Source organism: Rhinoraja longicauda, chromosome 23, assembly GCF_053455715.1.
Source record: "Rhinoraja longicauda isolate Sanriku21f chromosome 23, sRhiLon1.1, whole genome shotgun sequence".
Lineage (NCBI taxonomy): Eukaryota > Metazoa > Chordata > Chondrichthyes > Rajiformes > Arhynchobatidae > Rhinoraja > Rhinoraja longicauda.
Window position 1 is genome coordinate 24,627,405 of NC_135975.1, and position 17,124 is coordinate 24,644,528.

A 17,124-nucleotide genomic window follows, 5' to 3' on the forward strand; every position below is an offset into this window, starting at 1 on the left:
ATTGCTCCTGACTTAATTACTTTTTTTTAGAAAATACAACTGTGACAAGTGCAACGACATCTCCAACTACGACATTGTCAATGTCAACAACAACAACATTTACGCCAACAACATCCCCAATAACAACTTCAACTACATTACTAACAACATCTCCAACCACAACATCTCCAACCACAACACCCACAGCATCTCCAACTACAGCATCTCCAACCATATCTACAACATTGCCAACCGCAACCTCAACAAATTCTCCAAATACAACCTCACCAATATCTCCAACTACAATATCACCAACCACAACATCTACATCTCCAACCACAACATCGACAATATCAACCACAACCTCCATAGCATCTACAACCACAATATCTCCAACTACAACATCACTAACCACAACATCAACAACATCTGCACACAAAACATCGGCAACCACATCACCAATCACAACACACACAGCATCTCCAAATGCATCAACAACATCGGCAACCACAACATCACCAGCCACTGTATTAACAACATCTACAACCACAACACCCACTAAATCTACAACCACAACATTAACAACATCACCAACTACAGCATCAACAACATTGCCAACCACAGCATCAACAACTTTGCCAACCACAACCTCAACAAGTTCGACAACCACAATATCTCCAACTACAACACCCACAGTTTCACCAACTACAACATCAATAACATCTCCAACCACAACATCTGTATCCTCCACATCAATCATAATATCAACACCATCTCCATCCACCAAATCAACCACATCTACACCCACAACATCGTCAACAACAACATTTCCAACCACAACATCAATAACATCTCCAACCACAACATCTAAAACCACAACATCTCCAAGTACAACATCAGCAACCACCACATCAAAAATATCTACACCCAGAACATTGCCAACCACAACACCCACAACATTACAAATCATAACATTAACATCTGCAACCACAAAATCAACATCTGCAACCACAACGTCTACAACATCGCTAATCACAACCTCAACAAATTCTCCAACTACAACATCTACATCTCCGACCACAACATCAACAATATCTCCAACCACAACACCCAAAGTATCTACAACCACAACATCTACAACTACAACATCAACAACAACACCAACCACCACATCAATAACATCTACACCCACAACTTCGCCAACCACATCTCCAACCACAATACCCACAACATCTACAACTTCAACAACATCGGCAACCACAACATCGCCATCCACAACATCAACAACTTCACCAACCACAATATTTCCAACCACACCGCCCACAACATCTCCAACTACAACATCACCAACGACCACATCAAAATCATCTACACACACAACATCATCAACCACAACACCCATAACATTACCAATCACATCAACATCTACAACCACAACATTAACAACATCACCATCCTCAACATCAACAATATCTCCAACCACAACATCAACAACATCTCTGACCACCACAACAACACCTCTGACCACAACACTCACAACATCCGCAACTACAACATCAACAACATCTCCAACTACAACATCAACATCTACAACCACAACATCTACCACATCGGCAACGACAACATTGCCAACCACAACCTCAACAAATTCTCCAACTACAACCTCACCAATATCTCCAACTACAACATCACCAACCACAACATCTCCATCTCCAAATACAACATCAACAGCATCACTAATCACCACATCAACAACATCTACACACAAAACATCAGCAACCACATCACCAATCACAACACACACAGCATCTCCTAACACATCAACAGCATCATCAACCATAATATCGCCAGCCATTGTATTAACAACATCTACAACCACAACACCCACAAAATCTACAACCACAACATTAACAACATCACCAACCACAGCATCAGCAACATTGCCAACCACAACCTCAACAAATTCTACAACCACAATATCTCCAACTACAACAACCACAGGATCACCAGCCACAACATCAGTAACATCTCCAACCACAACATCTGCATCCCCCACAACAATCATAATATCAACGACATCTCCAACTACATCATCAACAGCATCTCCAACCACAACATCTCCAGCCACAACATCAATACTCACATCTCCAACCACCATATCTCCAACCACAACATTAACAACATTTCCAACCGCAACATCAACAACTACAACATCAACAACAACTCCAATTACAACATCACCAACCACCACATCAAAAATATCTACACCCACAACATCGCCAACCACAACACCCATAACATTACCAATCACAACATCAGCATCTACAACTACAACATCTCATATCACAACACCCACAACATCTCCAACCACAATATCAACATCTACAACCACAACATCAATAACGCCAACCACAACATCGCCAACCACTACATTAACAAATTCTACAACCACACCACCCACTAACTCTACAACCACAACATTAACAACATCACCAACCACAGCATCAACAACATCTGCAACCACAACATCAACATCTCCAACCACAACATCTACAACATTGCCAACCACAACCTCAAGATATTCTACAACTCCAACCTTATCAACATCTCCAACCACAACACCCACAACACCTCCAACCACAACATCAACAACATCTTTAACTACAACATCACCAACCACAATGCCCACAAGATCAACAACCACAACATCTACATCCTCCACATCAACCATAACATCAACAACATCTTCAACCACCACATCAACTACATCTACACCCACAATATCGCCAACCACATCTCCAACTACAATATCAACAACATCTCCAACCACAACACCAACAACATCAATAATTACTCCAACCACAACACCCACAACATTTACAACAACATCTCCAACTACAACACCCACAATATTGCCAATCACCACATTAGCATCACCAACCACAATATCAACAACATCTCCAACCACAGCATCAACAATATCTCCTACCAGGACACCCAAAACTTCTACAATTACAACATCACCAACCACAACATCAACAGCATCAACAACATCACCAACCACTACACCCACATCCACAACCACATCAACAACATCTACATCCTTCCCATCAACAACATCAACAACCACAATATCAACAATATTTCCAACCATCACATCAACATCTCCAAGCACATCAACAACATCACCATCCACATCAACAACATCTCCAACCACCACATCAATAACATCTCCAATCTCGACATCAACATCACCAACCTCAACATCAACAACATCTCCAACCACAATATCAACAACATCTCTAACCACCACAACAAAACCTCCAACCACAACACTCACAACATCACCAACCACAACATCAACAACATCTCCAACTACATTATTAGCAACCACAGCAAGAACAATATCTCCAACTACAACACCAACAGCATCTCCAATCACAACAACAACGCCAACAACATCTTCAACTTCAACATCTTCAACCCTATCCACAGCAAGTAAGTGTGGGTAAGAATGTGGATGGATGTAGGTACGAATCCACAGAAAAGGGCAGGAGTCCTTGGAAACAATAGAACAGATTATATTTTAGTAGCCTGGCACAGAATTCCAGTTCTAAGTGTCACCTGGAAAACTAATATTAAACCTATTGTAATAAAATTTCTTCTGCTCCTCGACCCTTTCATATAATTAAACTATGGCTAGTAAATTAGCATAATAATATTAGAAATAGGAGTAGGGTTAATCAACATGTCCTTTTGAGCCTGCCTTGGCATCCAGTAAAATCATGGGTGATTGAATCTTTGTTCCAATACTACCTTCCTGCCTGATCCCCAAAAATCGTAATCTCTGACAAAAATCTGTCTGAATCTTGAACATATTTAATTAATTGGCCTGCACAGCTCACTGGGATAGAAAGTTCCAAAAATTCACAACCCTCTTGAAAATGTCATAAATGGTTGACTCGTTATTTAAAGTTGTGTCTTCTTAAATATCAACCATGTCAAACGCCTTCAGAATCAAATTTGTTTCAAATCATAACCTTTCATTCTTCTCAACTCGAATGATAACGACTCGGTTATTCCACAAAACGCCTTTACACCAGGAAATAATGGAGTGGAGCTTCTCTAAACTTTAATATGATTATATCTATGGAGACCAAACTCAACATAATGCTTCATTGGAGTTCTCACCAAAACCCCATTGAGTTGCAGGAAGAATTCTCTTACTTTTATGCTGCACCCACCTTGGAAGGAAGCCTAACTGCCTTCCAAATTATATGGTGTACATGCATCTGTGGATTTTTGTTTTCTACAAAGACACCCTGATCTTTCGGTATAATGAGCATCCTGTTGTCTCAATCCATTAGTATTAACCAAGAAATTGGTTAATTTGTAGCATGTTTTTCATATTGTTATTCAGCACAGAAACAGATCCTTGAGCCTAAAATGTCTATGCAGAGCAAGGTGTCGTCTTCAACTACTCCCATTTGCCTACATTTGGCGCATATCTCTCAATGCTTTTCCCATCCCTGTAACTATTAAATATTGCAATTGGAGCAGCCTCTATCGCTTCTTCATGCAGCTCGTTCCATATACCCACCAACTCTATGTATGAAAAATATTCTTGTCAAGTCCCCTGTAAATCGATCCCCTTCACCATAAACCTATGCAGGTTATTTTTGGATGGCCCCACTCCTGGAAAAAAACCTGTGACTATCCTCCTTATAACTGCTCCTAATGATTTTATATACCACTATAAGGTTAAGGAAATCATGCAAAACATGGTTAATTTTCGAATGGCAAACGAGGAAATGATAGTGCCTGCTCCAATTGCAACATTTAATAGACCTATGGGCCTATGAGTGGAACATGACCTGATGCCCTTGTTGGTGGGATTATCAATGTCCTGAAGCTGTACATGGAATGTCTTTGTTGGTGAACTGCACAGTAAGGTGCACTCCAATTGTTCTGCATTGTTTCAACCAGCAGGTGTGGAGCTGAGCTGTCAGGCAGACATTGAGTCACAGGTAACATTTCTTCCAACACACAAATGACACACCTCAGGGTTAATATTGCAACTATTCCTCAATGTCTTCATCTTCTGCTCTTAGCCAAAATGATGATCAACGGGTCTGAGACCCACAACACTCATTTCTCAGGCAGTAAATCGTTTATAGCATGGCAAACTGAAGCACCTCATTTTTCCTAACACTCTGTTGGTTGCCTTCTTTCTGTATGTACCCATGCCATTAGATTTTACCTCACACAATAACCTTTCATATGCCATCTTACTGAATGCTATTTGAAAATTAAAATATACTATATTTTCTGATTCCCCTTTATGCAGACTTCATGTTGCTTTGAATTTTCATCTGCAAATAACATTGTATATCATCTTTGCTGATTCATTACTAAGAATGAGTACATCATCTGGGCTAATATTTTTGTGCAGTAGTGAGGATACGTGATTTTTCAGATGTGATCAGAAATTAATTGAAAGCCTGACTGGGGGTGGGGGGGATATTGCAAAGTAGAGTAGAATTATCTTTGTTTCATTTTCAACTGACATTTAACAGACACTCCAACCACCACAACTCCAACTAGCAGTTCAACGACTGTTTCAACAACACTAACAACCACCCCAGCCACCACAACGACCAGCTCATCAACAGTTTCGACATCAACAACCACAACTACAGTAATAACGACAACTCCCCCAACAACATGTCCCTGCAGTGTGAACACAGAACATCAGGTATGTTTTTGCGATGAACTATATATTGTAGTAGTCCTGAAAGTGAAGTGTTTTGGAGGAAGAGCGTTGAACTGTCATCCTAACGTTTACTTATGAATGATTATGCTTTGAGTTTCTTCAGCTATTTCTATAATCTATACATGAAAACTTTCTGCTTCTGATTCTGTTTGTATGATAAAAGCCTGCAACAGGCCAGGACCCCATTGAGTCCTGCACATTTGACCTGGGCTTTTCAGTTGTCTTGATTTGAAGGTTTATTTTCTCTTCCTGCAAATGGCATTTCTTTGACTAATAACTTAAGTCTGGTCAAGTTGAATTTATTTTCATATCCACAGGTATGGTGAAGTACAGGTACAATGAATACAGGATTCAGACCAATGCACAAAATAAATTATACATAACTTATACAATCATACAAACTTTCTAACAGAAAAAAAGACTGTGTACAAAATACAAGACATTAGTGCAATAACATAATTAGGAAAAATAAACAAGTCCATGGTAGTGCAAGAGGTGAATTGCAGAGTTCTGGTAAGATTAGCGTTGTGCAAATTGATTCAAGGATGGGATAGATGTAGGAAAGTAGCTGTTCCTGAACCTGGTGGTGTTGGACTTCAAGAATCTGTGCCTCCTGCCCGATGTTGCAGTTAGAAGGACTGGCCTAGATCATTGGGATCCTTGATGAAAGATGTCGTTTAAGGATGGCACCGGAGAGAGGTAACATTTTGCAAGCAGCATGCAGGAGTACACATATAATAACTGAGAATTATTTCATTATTTCCCATCTATATATAAATTCTTACCATTCTCTTTACTCTATTCTTAATAAGATTGTTTAATTAGAATAGTTCAATAAACATTTGAATTGCCTCCAAAATGCATTTTTCATACATTTTTTATTGGTCCTTACATATACATGATATTGCATTGTTGAAAGTGTTCAGCCTTTTGGTAGTTTTATTATTTAATAGCTGTGATAGAGAGGTTTAAGGGTATGTAAGTCAAGTGATTCTACCACTTCTGATTGCTTATGCGGGCCTCGTGATTGGAAGTGAATGTTGGGGTTCATGCCATATTTTCACAACATCTTGTGAAGTGGATGAAAAACCCAGAGGACAATTTAAAAGTTGGACTTTAAACACTGATATTTTCACTTGTTCTAGGACATTAGTTAATTGGTATGTGCTGGATGCACATGGTTAATGAAATCCACTTATTCAGTCATTGAGCGAGACATCATGGAAATAGGCCCTTTGCCCCATCTTGTCCATGATGGACCAAGTTGCCATACTGCGCTTCTTCCATTTGCCTTCATTTGGTCCCAAGCCCTTTCAAATCGTTCTATCCATATAGGCTATTAATCCAAATGCAATTATCAATTCTGTGATTCTAGTGCACTGGAACATGGACTGAAGACTGTGCTATTAAAAAATGTGACAATGGAACAACTACAATTGTAAAACAATGTGTGGCGAAAAAACCTACATGTGCCAACAATTTAAAGCCCATTGAAGTAATAAATGAATGTGGCTGTGCAGACTGGGAATGTGGATGTTAGTATCATTTCTCTTTCTCGCTACTAACACACAGTGAATTATTTATACATTAACATTCTCTCTTTTGTTGCCTTTTCACAAAACAAACAAATGCTTACTCTTCCAGGTGAATGTGAAGTATATGGTGACCCACATTATAAAACCTTCAATCAGCTGTCCTATAGTTTTTACAAGAATTGCACTTACGTGCTTATGGAAGAACAGAATCCAAAATACAAGTTGCGTGTTCTAGTGGACAATTACTACTGCATTTCTTTTGTGCCTTTGTCATGTCCAAAAGGCTTAATCATTTTTTACGGAAATGTTAATATCGTCATCACAACTCATAATGTCAATGTGGTGAGTATTCTGCTGGTTATTTGCGGTATTACTGCCCCAGACCTCCTTAGCTCAATTGAATTGGCAAGACCGGCATTGTGGTGCAGCGGTAGAGTTGCTGCCTTACAACACCAGAGACGCAGGTTCGCTCCTGACTATGGGTGTCGTCTGTACAGAGTTTGTGCGTTCTCCCTGTGCCCCCATAGGTTGTCTCTGGGTGCTCCGGTTTCTTCCCTTAATCCAAAGACGCACAGGTTTGTTGGTTAAATGGCTTCTGTTAATTGTGGCTAGTGCGTAGAATAGAACTATTGTGTATGGATAATCATGGTCATCACGGTCTTGGTGGGCGAAGGACCTCTTTGCCCCCTCTACCTCTAAACTAAACTAAGACAAATATTCTAATCTTTAAAGAAGGTGGTCACTGTCACTGATGGATCACTACTTGGTGCCTTTAAAATGGGTAAAAGAGAACACTGAACTTATTTAAATAGACTCCTTTAGGAGCACGATACATTTATTTTATTAATATTATAAACAAACAAAATCATCTGGTTAGCAATATGCAATATCCATCAGGTCTTGTTGCTTTGCAGCTGATGGTTTAATGCAACTGTTTTATAATTTTACAGTTGACAATTGATGGAATTCAACAAAAGGTTCCCTACACTACAAATGGAATATGGATAACTGAACTACCCAATGGAGGTGTAAATATTTACTTCACTGATATTAAAACAACAATTGTTGCCTCCCGGCTTAATTTTAAGTTAAGTGTGGCCGAACGTTTCTTCTTGAATAATACCCAAGGACAGTGTGGTATGTGATTTTATATTTTAATAATGTGTTGTTTGATCATTTTCCATTTTATTCATAAATTAAAATTGGTGGAGTTTTAATGTTCTCTATACAGCATTTGCAAGAATTTGTGTTTCTTTTATCTTTTAGGCACTTGTACAACATTTCACGATGATGACTGCATTAGACCAAATGGAACAATAGAGGACCCTGATTGCTGCCCCACAACAGCACGAGATTGGATGTATAATGACCCCAACAAGCCATATTGTGTCGCAACTCCTCCAGAATCTTGTTCTACGCCCACTCCAACTCCTATACCCCCTCCCATTCCCCCCAATTGCAAAACAATGTGCAAGAAAATATTAGAAACGTATGTAAGATTTTAAGCTATTAATTTCATTCAAAATAAATTCTAAATATCTGGTGTGGGGCAGTTAGAGGGAGGCCATGCTGAAGCCTGGGGATCATTGCTCATGAATCTCCATGTAATCATTAAACTGTGCTCTCCCTCTATACCTATCATTACAGTACAGTCGATGTTGTTTACAGATTTTCAGAAAGCCTTTGATAAGGTGCCACACGTGAGGCTGCAAAGGAAGATGAGAACCCATGGTATCAAAGGGCAAATACCAGCATGGATAGCAGGTTGGCTGGATGGCAGAAGACAAAGAGTGGCAATAAAGGGGGCTTTTTCTGGTTGGCTGCCAGTGACTAGCGGAGTTCCGCAGGGGTCGCGACTCTTCACGTTGTCTAGTAATGATTTGGACGAGGGGATTGAAGTGTTTGTGGCCAAGTTTGCGGATGATACGAAAATAGATGGAAGGGCAGGAGGGAGCAGGGATTCTGCAGAATGGCTTGGACAGTGAAGTGACAGATGGAATATAGTGTAGCAAAGTGTGGAGTCATGCATTTTGGTAGTGGGAATAAAGGCGTGGACTATTTTCTAAATGGGGAGAGAATCCATAAATTGGAGGGACAAAGGGACTTGGGAGTGTTGGTGCAGGATTCCCAAAAAGTTAATCTGCAAGTCGAATCGGTAATAAAGAAAGCAAACTCAATGCTAGCATTTATTTCAAGAGGGCTTGTTTTTATGTGGGGGGTGGGGGGTAGGGGGGTGTTGCGGGAAACCTTTTCTAATGTCTTACCTCGACGGAGATGCGATTTTTTCCGTATATCTCTGTCCGCACTGCAGCCTAACATTGAGTAGTTGGTGGCCTTTGCTGGACACCAACTTCGAGATCTCTATCGCGGGAGCCTGCGGACTTAACATCGCGGAGCTCGCGTTCCTGGTCGGGGATCAACTTTGGGGCTCCAACCGCATGAGCCTGCGCACTTTAACATCGCGGAGCTCGCGGTCTCTGGTTAGAGACCGACTTTGGGAACTCCAAGCCACAGGAGCCCCGACCTCAGGAGAATAAAAGAGGAAGCGGATTGGACTTTATTGCCTTCCATCACAGTGAGGGACGTGGGGAATCCACTTTGGTGGATGATTATGTTAACATTTATGTAGTTGTGTGTCTTGTCGCATTTTTTTTTAGTATGGTAATTCAAATTCACTGTCCCTTAATTGGTACATGTGACAATAAACTGACCTTGAATGTTGGGCACCATATCTGAGGAAAGATGTGCTGGTTCATAGTTAGTTCATATTTTTATTTTATTTTTGACGTTGCCAACATAAACTAACAGGATCTACCTTCATAATAGCCGTTAAATTTCAGAAAATTTTAAGTATTATTCTAACGTTGGAAAAATAATAATGGGGTGGGCATTGGTGAGGATAGGGATCTATGTCACATTATATTCGCTTGTTCCTTTCCGAAGGGCAGATGAGGCAATCCATTTTTTGCATAACGTGCAATCAACAAAATGTTCTTCCAAGAATAGTGGTGTTTGAGAGGCTTGTGGGCCAAAGGGACTGTTCCTGAGCTGTACTATTCTATATTCTACGTTACAGAGTTGCATTTTATTTGACATTTTTTTGGGTTGTCTGCCTTGATTTGTCACAAGGAAGTAAGGGTGAACTCCATCTAGGCAGGGTTTTTATAAACAGAAGCAGGAATTCCAGTTTCTGAACAGTAAGGATAATACTCAGATCTGAACATGCATTGTCACCCTTGACAATTGGCTAAACATGCAATTAATTTTCCTCGCAATCTGATTTTGTAAGGAAGAGTATGTTTCTGGTTAGGACCCTCAGTGAGAAATTGACCCATTTCTGGTATCCAGATGCCCTCCAAAGGAACTACGTGGGGCAAAGCCAGACTTTGTTCAATGGTCAGTGGTGGCTTACTTCAAGGTGGTTTCCATTCTCGTACCATTTCGATCATGAATAAATCAAAATAATAATTTATTTCTCAGTAATAAAAATGAAAGTTTGGTTTAGATTTATATTGATAGCGCTTATAATTTACCAAATGTATAGTTTAAAATGTAAAATGACAAAGGAAAATATAACAAAGCATTTATTTTCATCTGTTTGTGATTTTCCCTACAGACCATTTGAAAACTGCACAAATAATTTGGTTACTACTTATTATGAATATTGTTTATTTGACTGTGCTGAGACAAATTCTACAGAACTTGTCTGTTCCATCATTCAATCTGCTGCTGGCAATTGCGGCAATGACACATGTGTTGACTGGAGATCCCCTGCTGGTGAATGCAGTAAGTACTTTGAATCTAGGAGACCATCTAATCGCACTTTGTAACATAGTCCTTATGTGTTTTAATTTGTTAACTTTGATTTAACATATCATCCATTTTAAAATGGGCAGATAATAGGCTAACTTTGGGTATCAGGCAGAAGTAAGAATGGGGCAGAATGCTGCCTTAGACATCCAATTTAGAATATTTTAATACCATGGCTCAATCTGTGTCCAGTAGAAGATCTACCCAAATTAAATAAAAAGTGTCAACTGACTCTCAGTCTGAAGAAGGGTCTCGACTCAAAATGTCACCCTTTCCCTCTCTCCAGAGATGTTGCCTGTCCCGCTGAGTTACTCCAGCATTTTGTGTCTATCTACTGAGTAAGGTTCAGGTGGCCAAAGGATACAGGTTGAGAACAAAGGATGCTAACAAATGGGCAATTTACAGGGAAAGGTTTACAGAAAATCTCAAGGATGATAAATGTTTGGAGTTTAGGATCTACATATCGGAGCTTCCCAGACCATAGGAGACCAGTGAGAAGGTGAAGGAAGATGAAATATTCTATTTTAAAGATTCTTTAAACCTCTGTGTAGAAGTGATTATAAATTAGCAAGCCATTTCACATCCCTCCTTTTGGAAATAGAAATTAGGATGCAAGGAATTAAAAACTGATGCTTATATCGGTGCATGTGCCTAAAATTTATAAGTGTACAATGCACTTATCATGTAGATTTCTTTAAAACAAACTCATAATATATAGCAAATTGGTAAAATATAACTGATAAAATTATTTAAAAAAAGATATCAGCAAGGCTCTCACAGCTTTTCTGGCATATGGGAATAATTTTCACAGACAGTACTTTTTAAATTTTAAATTCCATTACCATTTAAATCACTCATTTTGCCACAAAACTTTGAAGGAACAGAAATAAATGGCTGCAATTGTTCCCAAGATAACCCAGCTTGCACTGCATTTGAATGATAAGGCAGTGTTTGCCTGTGACGGCCATGTCATTTCCCTGGAAGCATCACTCTTGTATCTGCCCCAGGAAGTCGGGAAGATCTTAACTAGTGATAAGGCTTCAAGCATTGGCAATTAACGCCCCACCATTGACCACTGCTCATCAATGACATTTAGAAACAGTTGAAATAGATTTACATCATTAATTTAAGAAAATAACTGCAGATGCTGGTACAAATCGAAGGTATTTATTCACAAAATGCTGGTGTAACTCAGCAGGTCAGGCAGCATCTCAGGAGAGAAGGAATGGGTGACATTTTGGGTCGAGAAGAAGAAGTCGGGTGAAGAAGGGTCTCGACCCGAAACGTCACCCATTCCTTCTCTCCTGAGATGCTGCCTGACCTGCTGAGTTACTCCAGCATTTTGTGAATAAATACATAATTAATTTCAAGCTTTAAAATATTACGTGTTATATCAGCACCTGTGCTGAATAATTAGGGTAGCACAGTGGCGCAGCAGTAGATTTGCTACCTTTGAAGCGCCAGACACTGGGGTTCGATCCTGACTATGGGTGCTATCTGTACGGACAACTGTCCATTTAGTTTTTAATGATCCCTTGGTTATTTGTCTTTTCCCCGCAATGATCCATAAAATTGGCTAAATATGGCGTGTATGCTACTCGCTATTTGCTTCTCTGCCTACCTTGGCATCAGAAGTCACTTTTTAAATTTCATGTGCCTCTTAGCCATTCTCTGGATCAGGATTAATCTCATGATGATTATATCGCTTGTCAGCGTGGATACTAACAAACACACCATGATCGGAACTTTTTAAGGGAACCTATTTCTCTGCTATTTTTCTTCATTGAAAAATTCTCTCAATAGTTAATCTGAAAAAGGAATTGTTATACATTTTAAACCTAATTACTTGTTATTTTTTTTTAGAAATGAATTGTACAGAAAACTTTGTTTATAAGGCATGTGCTACTCAGCTTGACCATTACTGTGAGGACAAGTAAGTATGGGGCTACTTTGATGTACAATTTCAGTTCAATTAGTTAGTAGTGAACATCGGAAACTCCAGTTGTTGGAATCGTGAGCAAAGCACAAAGTGCCAGAGGAGCTCAACAGGTCAAGCAGCATCTGTGGAGGGAATGCACTTGCTCTGCTCTCCCAGGTGGAACTAGGTCAGATTTGTCCCGGTCCTCACCGAATCAGCCACCGCACCCAACACATCATTCACTGACATTTCCACCAACTTTCCATGTGATCCTACCACCCGTCACATCTTCCTTCCTCCCATTTTCTGCAGAGACCAGCCCCTCTGCAATTCTTTGGGTCGCTCATCTCTTCCCACCTCACCCGACTCCTCCCCTGGAACTATTTCCTGCCCCCACAACTGACATAATACTTGTCTCTACACCTTTTCTCTCACTTCCATCTAAGGACCCCAGCAGCTGAGACAGAGGCTCACATGTATTTCTTCAATCCTCACCTACTGCAATTTGATGCTGCAAATGTAGCCACCTTTACATTGACGAGACCATACTTAGACTAGGCAACAGTTTTAGTGAATACTTCCAGCCTGTCCTGCAAGGCCTGCTGGAGTTCCCGGTTGCAAAACCATTTTATGTCCCCTTCCCATTCCCATACCAACCTTTCTGTTGTGGCCTCCTCCATTGCCAAAATGAAATCACTCACAAACTGAAGGAACAGCATCTCATATTCAGCTTGGGTAGCTTACAACCCAATGGTATGAACTATGAATATCCTACTTTCAAGTAATACCCTCCTTACCCCGTTGCACTACTCCCAGCATCTCCCACTCCTCCCCCTCATCTACTCCGTTCCCTTCTTTATATACTCATCTACCATCCCAGTCTCCTATTTTCCTATTATACCTATCTTTTCCCCTCCTCATCTCTTTCCAGCTTTATCCTTCCCTCCAGCTTAATGTTTCATCCCTCCTCTTTACTCCTACCTGACATTGTTTTTTCACCTCTAGCCAATGTCACTTGAGACTCCACCCATCTGGCAAACAAATCCGCTCATCACTAGTCAGGCTTTGTCCTGCCACAGCTTCATTTTTTCAACTTTCTCCTCCCTATTCCTATCAGTCTGAAGAAGGATCCTGATCCAAGACATCATCTGTCCATTTCCTCCACAGATGCAGCCTGACCCGCTGTTCCTTCACCGCTTTGTGCTATTCCAATATATATATATATATATTTTTTAATCGCCTTTAAAATACGTAGTTAGCTTCAAAACATTTTTCTCCTCATCACTTTGGCAGAAGAAGGAATCAAGCAGCAACATAAAATTAACTAAATTGATCAACAATCGTACGTCATGGTGGGGCAGCATCACCTTAACCCTGGATAAGCACTAGGTGGGCCCAGAGATTTAAGAAAATCTCAAGGAAATTCAATTCCAAGAAATAGTTAGCATGCTTAAAATAAAAGTTAAAATCTATTTTAAACCCATTTCCTCTTGATTGTGAATTCTAAAATCACACTAATTCATAAAACATCTCAGTGGTATCTTGTCTGGTTGCTTGCCCAGACACCAGAACTGATGCCCCTGATTCCATTCAAGGTTGCCAATCATAAGGCATAATCTCAGGGTGGGATGGTGGCACCGTGGTAGAGATGCTGCCTTACAGCGCCCGAGACCCAGGGTCGATCATGACTACAGGTGCTGTCTGTACGGAGTTTGTATGTTCTCCCCATGACCTGCGTGGGTTTTCTCTGGGTGCTCTGGTTTCTTCCCATACTCCAAAGATGTACAGGTTTGTAGGTTAATTGGCTTTGGTTAAATTGTCCCTAGTGTATGTAGGATAGTGTTGGTGTTCGATGATCGCTGGTCAGTGCATACTCGCTGGACTGAAGGGCTAGATTCGTTCTGTATCTCAAAACAAAAACAAAAAAATAATTCTGCCAAGTATCATTGTAATGATAAACCAAATCCATGCCTTTTTACAATTGAGAAAGTTCTGAAGACCAGGAAACTGAGGAATGACAATGGGGTTTTCTTGGGGATAGTCTGCATTGCAGAGGAGATGCTGGACATCTTAAAATATATCAAGGTAGATACATTTCTGGGGCCTGATCAAGCATATCCAAGAACTGTGAGGAGCTAGGGAAGAAATTGTGGAAGGCCTGGCAGAGATATTTGCATCATTGTTAGCCATGGATGAGGTGTTGGAAAAATTGTACAACTGTCTTATACACTGTAACATAACATTCCAACATCTCTACTCAATATCCTTACTGAAGGCAGCCAATATACCGAAAGCTTTCTTCACCACCCTATCTATCTGAGTTGGTGCAAGGGGATCCCTGAAGCCATTCTTCTGGTACAATTGCTGGGATTACAAACTAGAAATCGATGTGACAATAAACACCTTCTCTTATAAGATGGTAACTGCATTCTAATTTTCAGTTCAGTGATGAAGGGGAAAAATCTACTTAATTATCATGAAGGTTGTTTCTGTCCAGCTGGAATGATGAAATCTGAAGACAAGACGAAGTGTGTTTCAACATGTAAGTTTGGAGTGAATAATGCACAATTTTGATCATTGTATCAATTAAAATAACTCATGAACCTTTTTCTTTAAAAAACAGGTTGCCTGGATAATAATGGAAAACGAAGAGAGGTAGGATTTTGAAATTGTCTTAGTGCAAAAGAAGCTTTATAAGCACAATTGAACAATTTGTTTTTTATTCCACTTTCTTACCAGGAAAAAGTTGTTGAAACATTTTACTGAGATAGACAGAACATAGAATAGTATAGCACACCAACAGGCCCTTTGGCCCACAATGTTTGTGCCAAACACAATGCATAGTTAAACATCTGCCTGTACATGATCCACATCCCTTCTATTTCCTGTACTTCCATGTGCTTATCCAATAGCCTCTTAAATTACACTTTCGATTAAGCACCACAGTTTGCCTCCACCACATCTACCCCTGACAATACTGACACTACTCTCTGTGAAAAAACACTTGCCTCACAAATCTCCATTAAACTATCCGACTCTCTCCCATGCCCTCCACCTGTAGACATTTCAACGCTGGGGAAAAGGTTCCGACTCTCTACCCTCTCAAAATTGTATATAGCTCTGTCATGTCCACCCTAAATCTCTGATGTTCCAGAGAAAACAATCCGTCTATCCAACTTCTTCCTCTAGCTGAAAACCTCTAATCCAGGCAAACCTCTTCTGCACCCTTTCCAAAGCCTCAATATCTTTCTTGTCATGGAGCGACCCGAACTGCTGGCAATGTTCCAAGTGCAGCCTGATAAAAGTAGCTACGTCATGATTTCCTGACTCTCATATTCAATGCCCCTAGCAATGAAGGTTAGCATACCATATGCCTTCTTTACAATCCTATCTAATTGTGCTGTGATTGTTAGTGAACTTGGACTCCAAAATCCCTCTACACTGGGTCTTGCCATTGACTGTATACTCTCTCCTTGCATTCAACATCTCACACTTGCTTGGGTTAAACTCCATTTGCCATTACTCTGCAGCTGATTGTTACCTGTCGTTATCCTTCCTTACTGGAACATGTTGATTATGCTGGCCTTCAAACAACTCCTCTGTGGATTTACCAAATAACAACTGCTCCCAATCTAACTCCTTATCTTCTGCCGAATAACATTATAATCTGCCTTGCTCCAATTGAGTACCATCCCCCAACATCCAGACCTGTTCCAATTCAAAACAATCCTAAAACTTTGAGTTGTGATCCCTATCTCTGAATTCTTCTTCCACTGCAACACCAGTCACCTGGCCAGGCTTGATTCCCAACACATCATCCATATGATCCCTCCTCAAGTCGGAGTATCCACATACGGGTTAATGAAACCTTCTTGGATACACCAAACAAATTCTTTCTCATCTAATCCTCTTCCCCTGAGTAAGTCCCAGTCAATATTAAGGAAGACACCCACAACCACAACCCCGTAGTTCTTGCATCCTTCCGTAATCTGTCTACATCTTGGATCCTCTATCTCCCAAGTATCTATTGGACGCCCTATAATGTAAACAGAAACTCCAACCCCACACACGCAGGCACCAGTAAACCAGGAGACCAAGCAAACCAAACA

The 17,124-nt window shown here is 40.3% G+C and overlaps 1 protein-coding gene across 1 annotated transcript; it reads left to right on the forward strand.

Moving 5' to 3' along the window:
- Nucleotides 1-80: 80 nt before the first annotated feature.
- On the forward strand, nt 81-13,573 carry LOC144604792 (uncharacterized). Its single transcript, XM_078419451.1, has 9 exons — nt 81-3,477; nt 5,556-5,734; nt 7,128-7,287; nt 7,397-7,629; nt 8,238-8,424; nt 8,554-8,776; nt 10,904-11,073; nt 12,961-13,030; nt 13,462-13,573. Exons 1-9 carry the CDS (start codon nt 81-83, stop codon nt 13,571-13,573), a joined length of 4,731 nt encoding a protein of 1,576 aa, XP_078275577.1.
- The last annotated feature ends 3,551 nt before the right edge of the window (nt 13,574-17,124 follow it).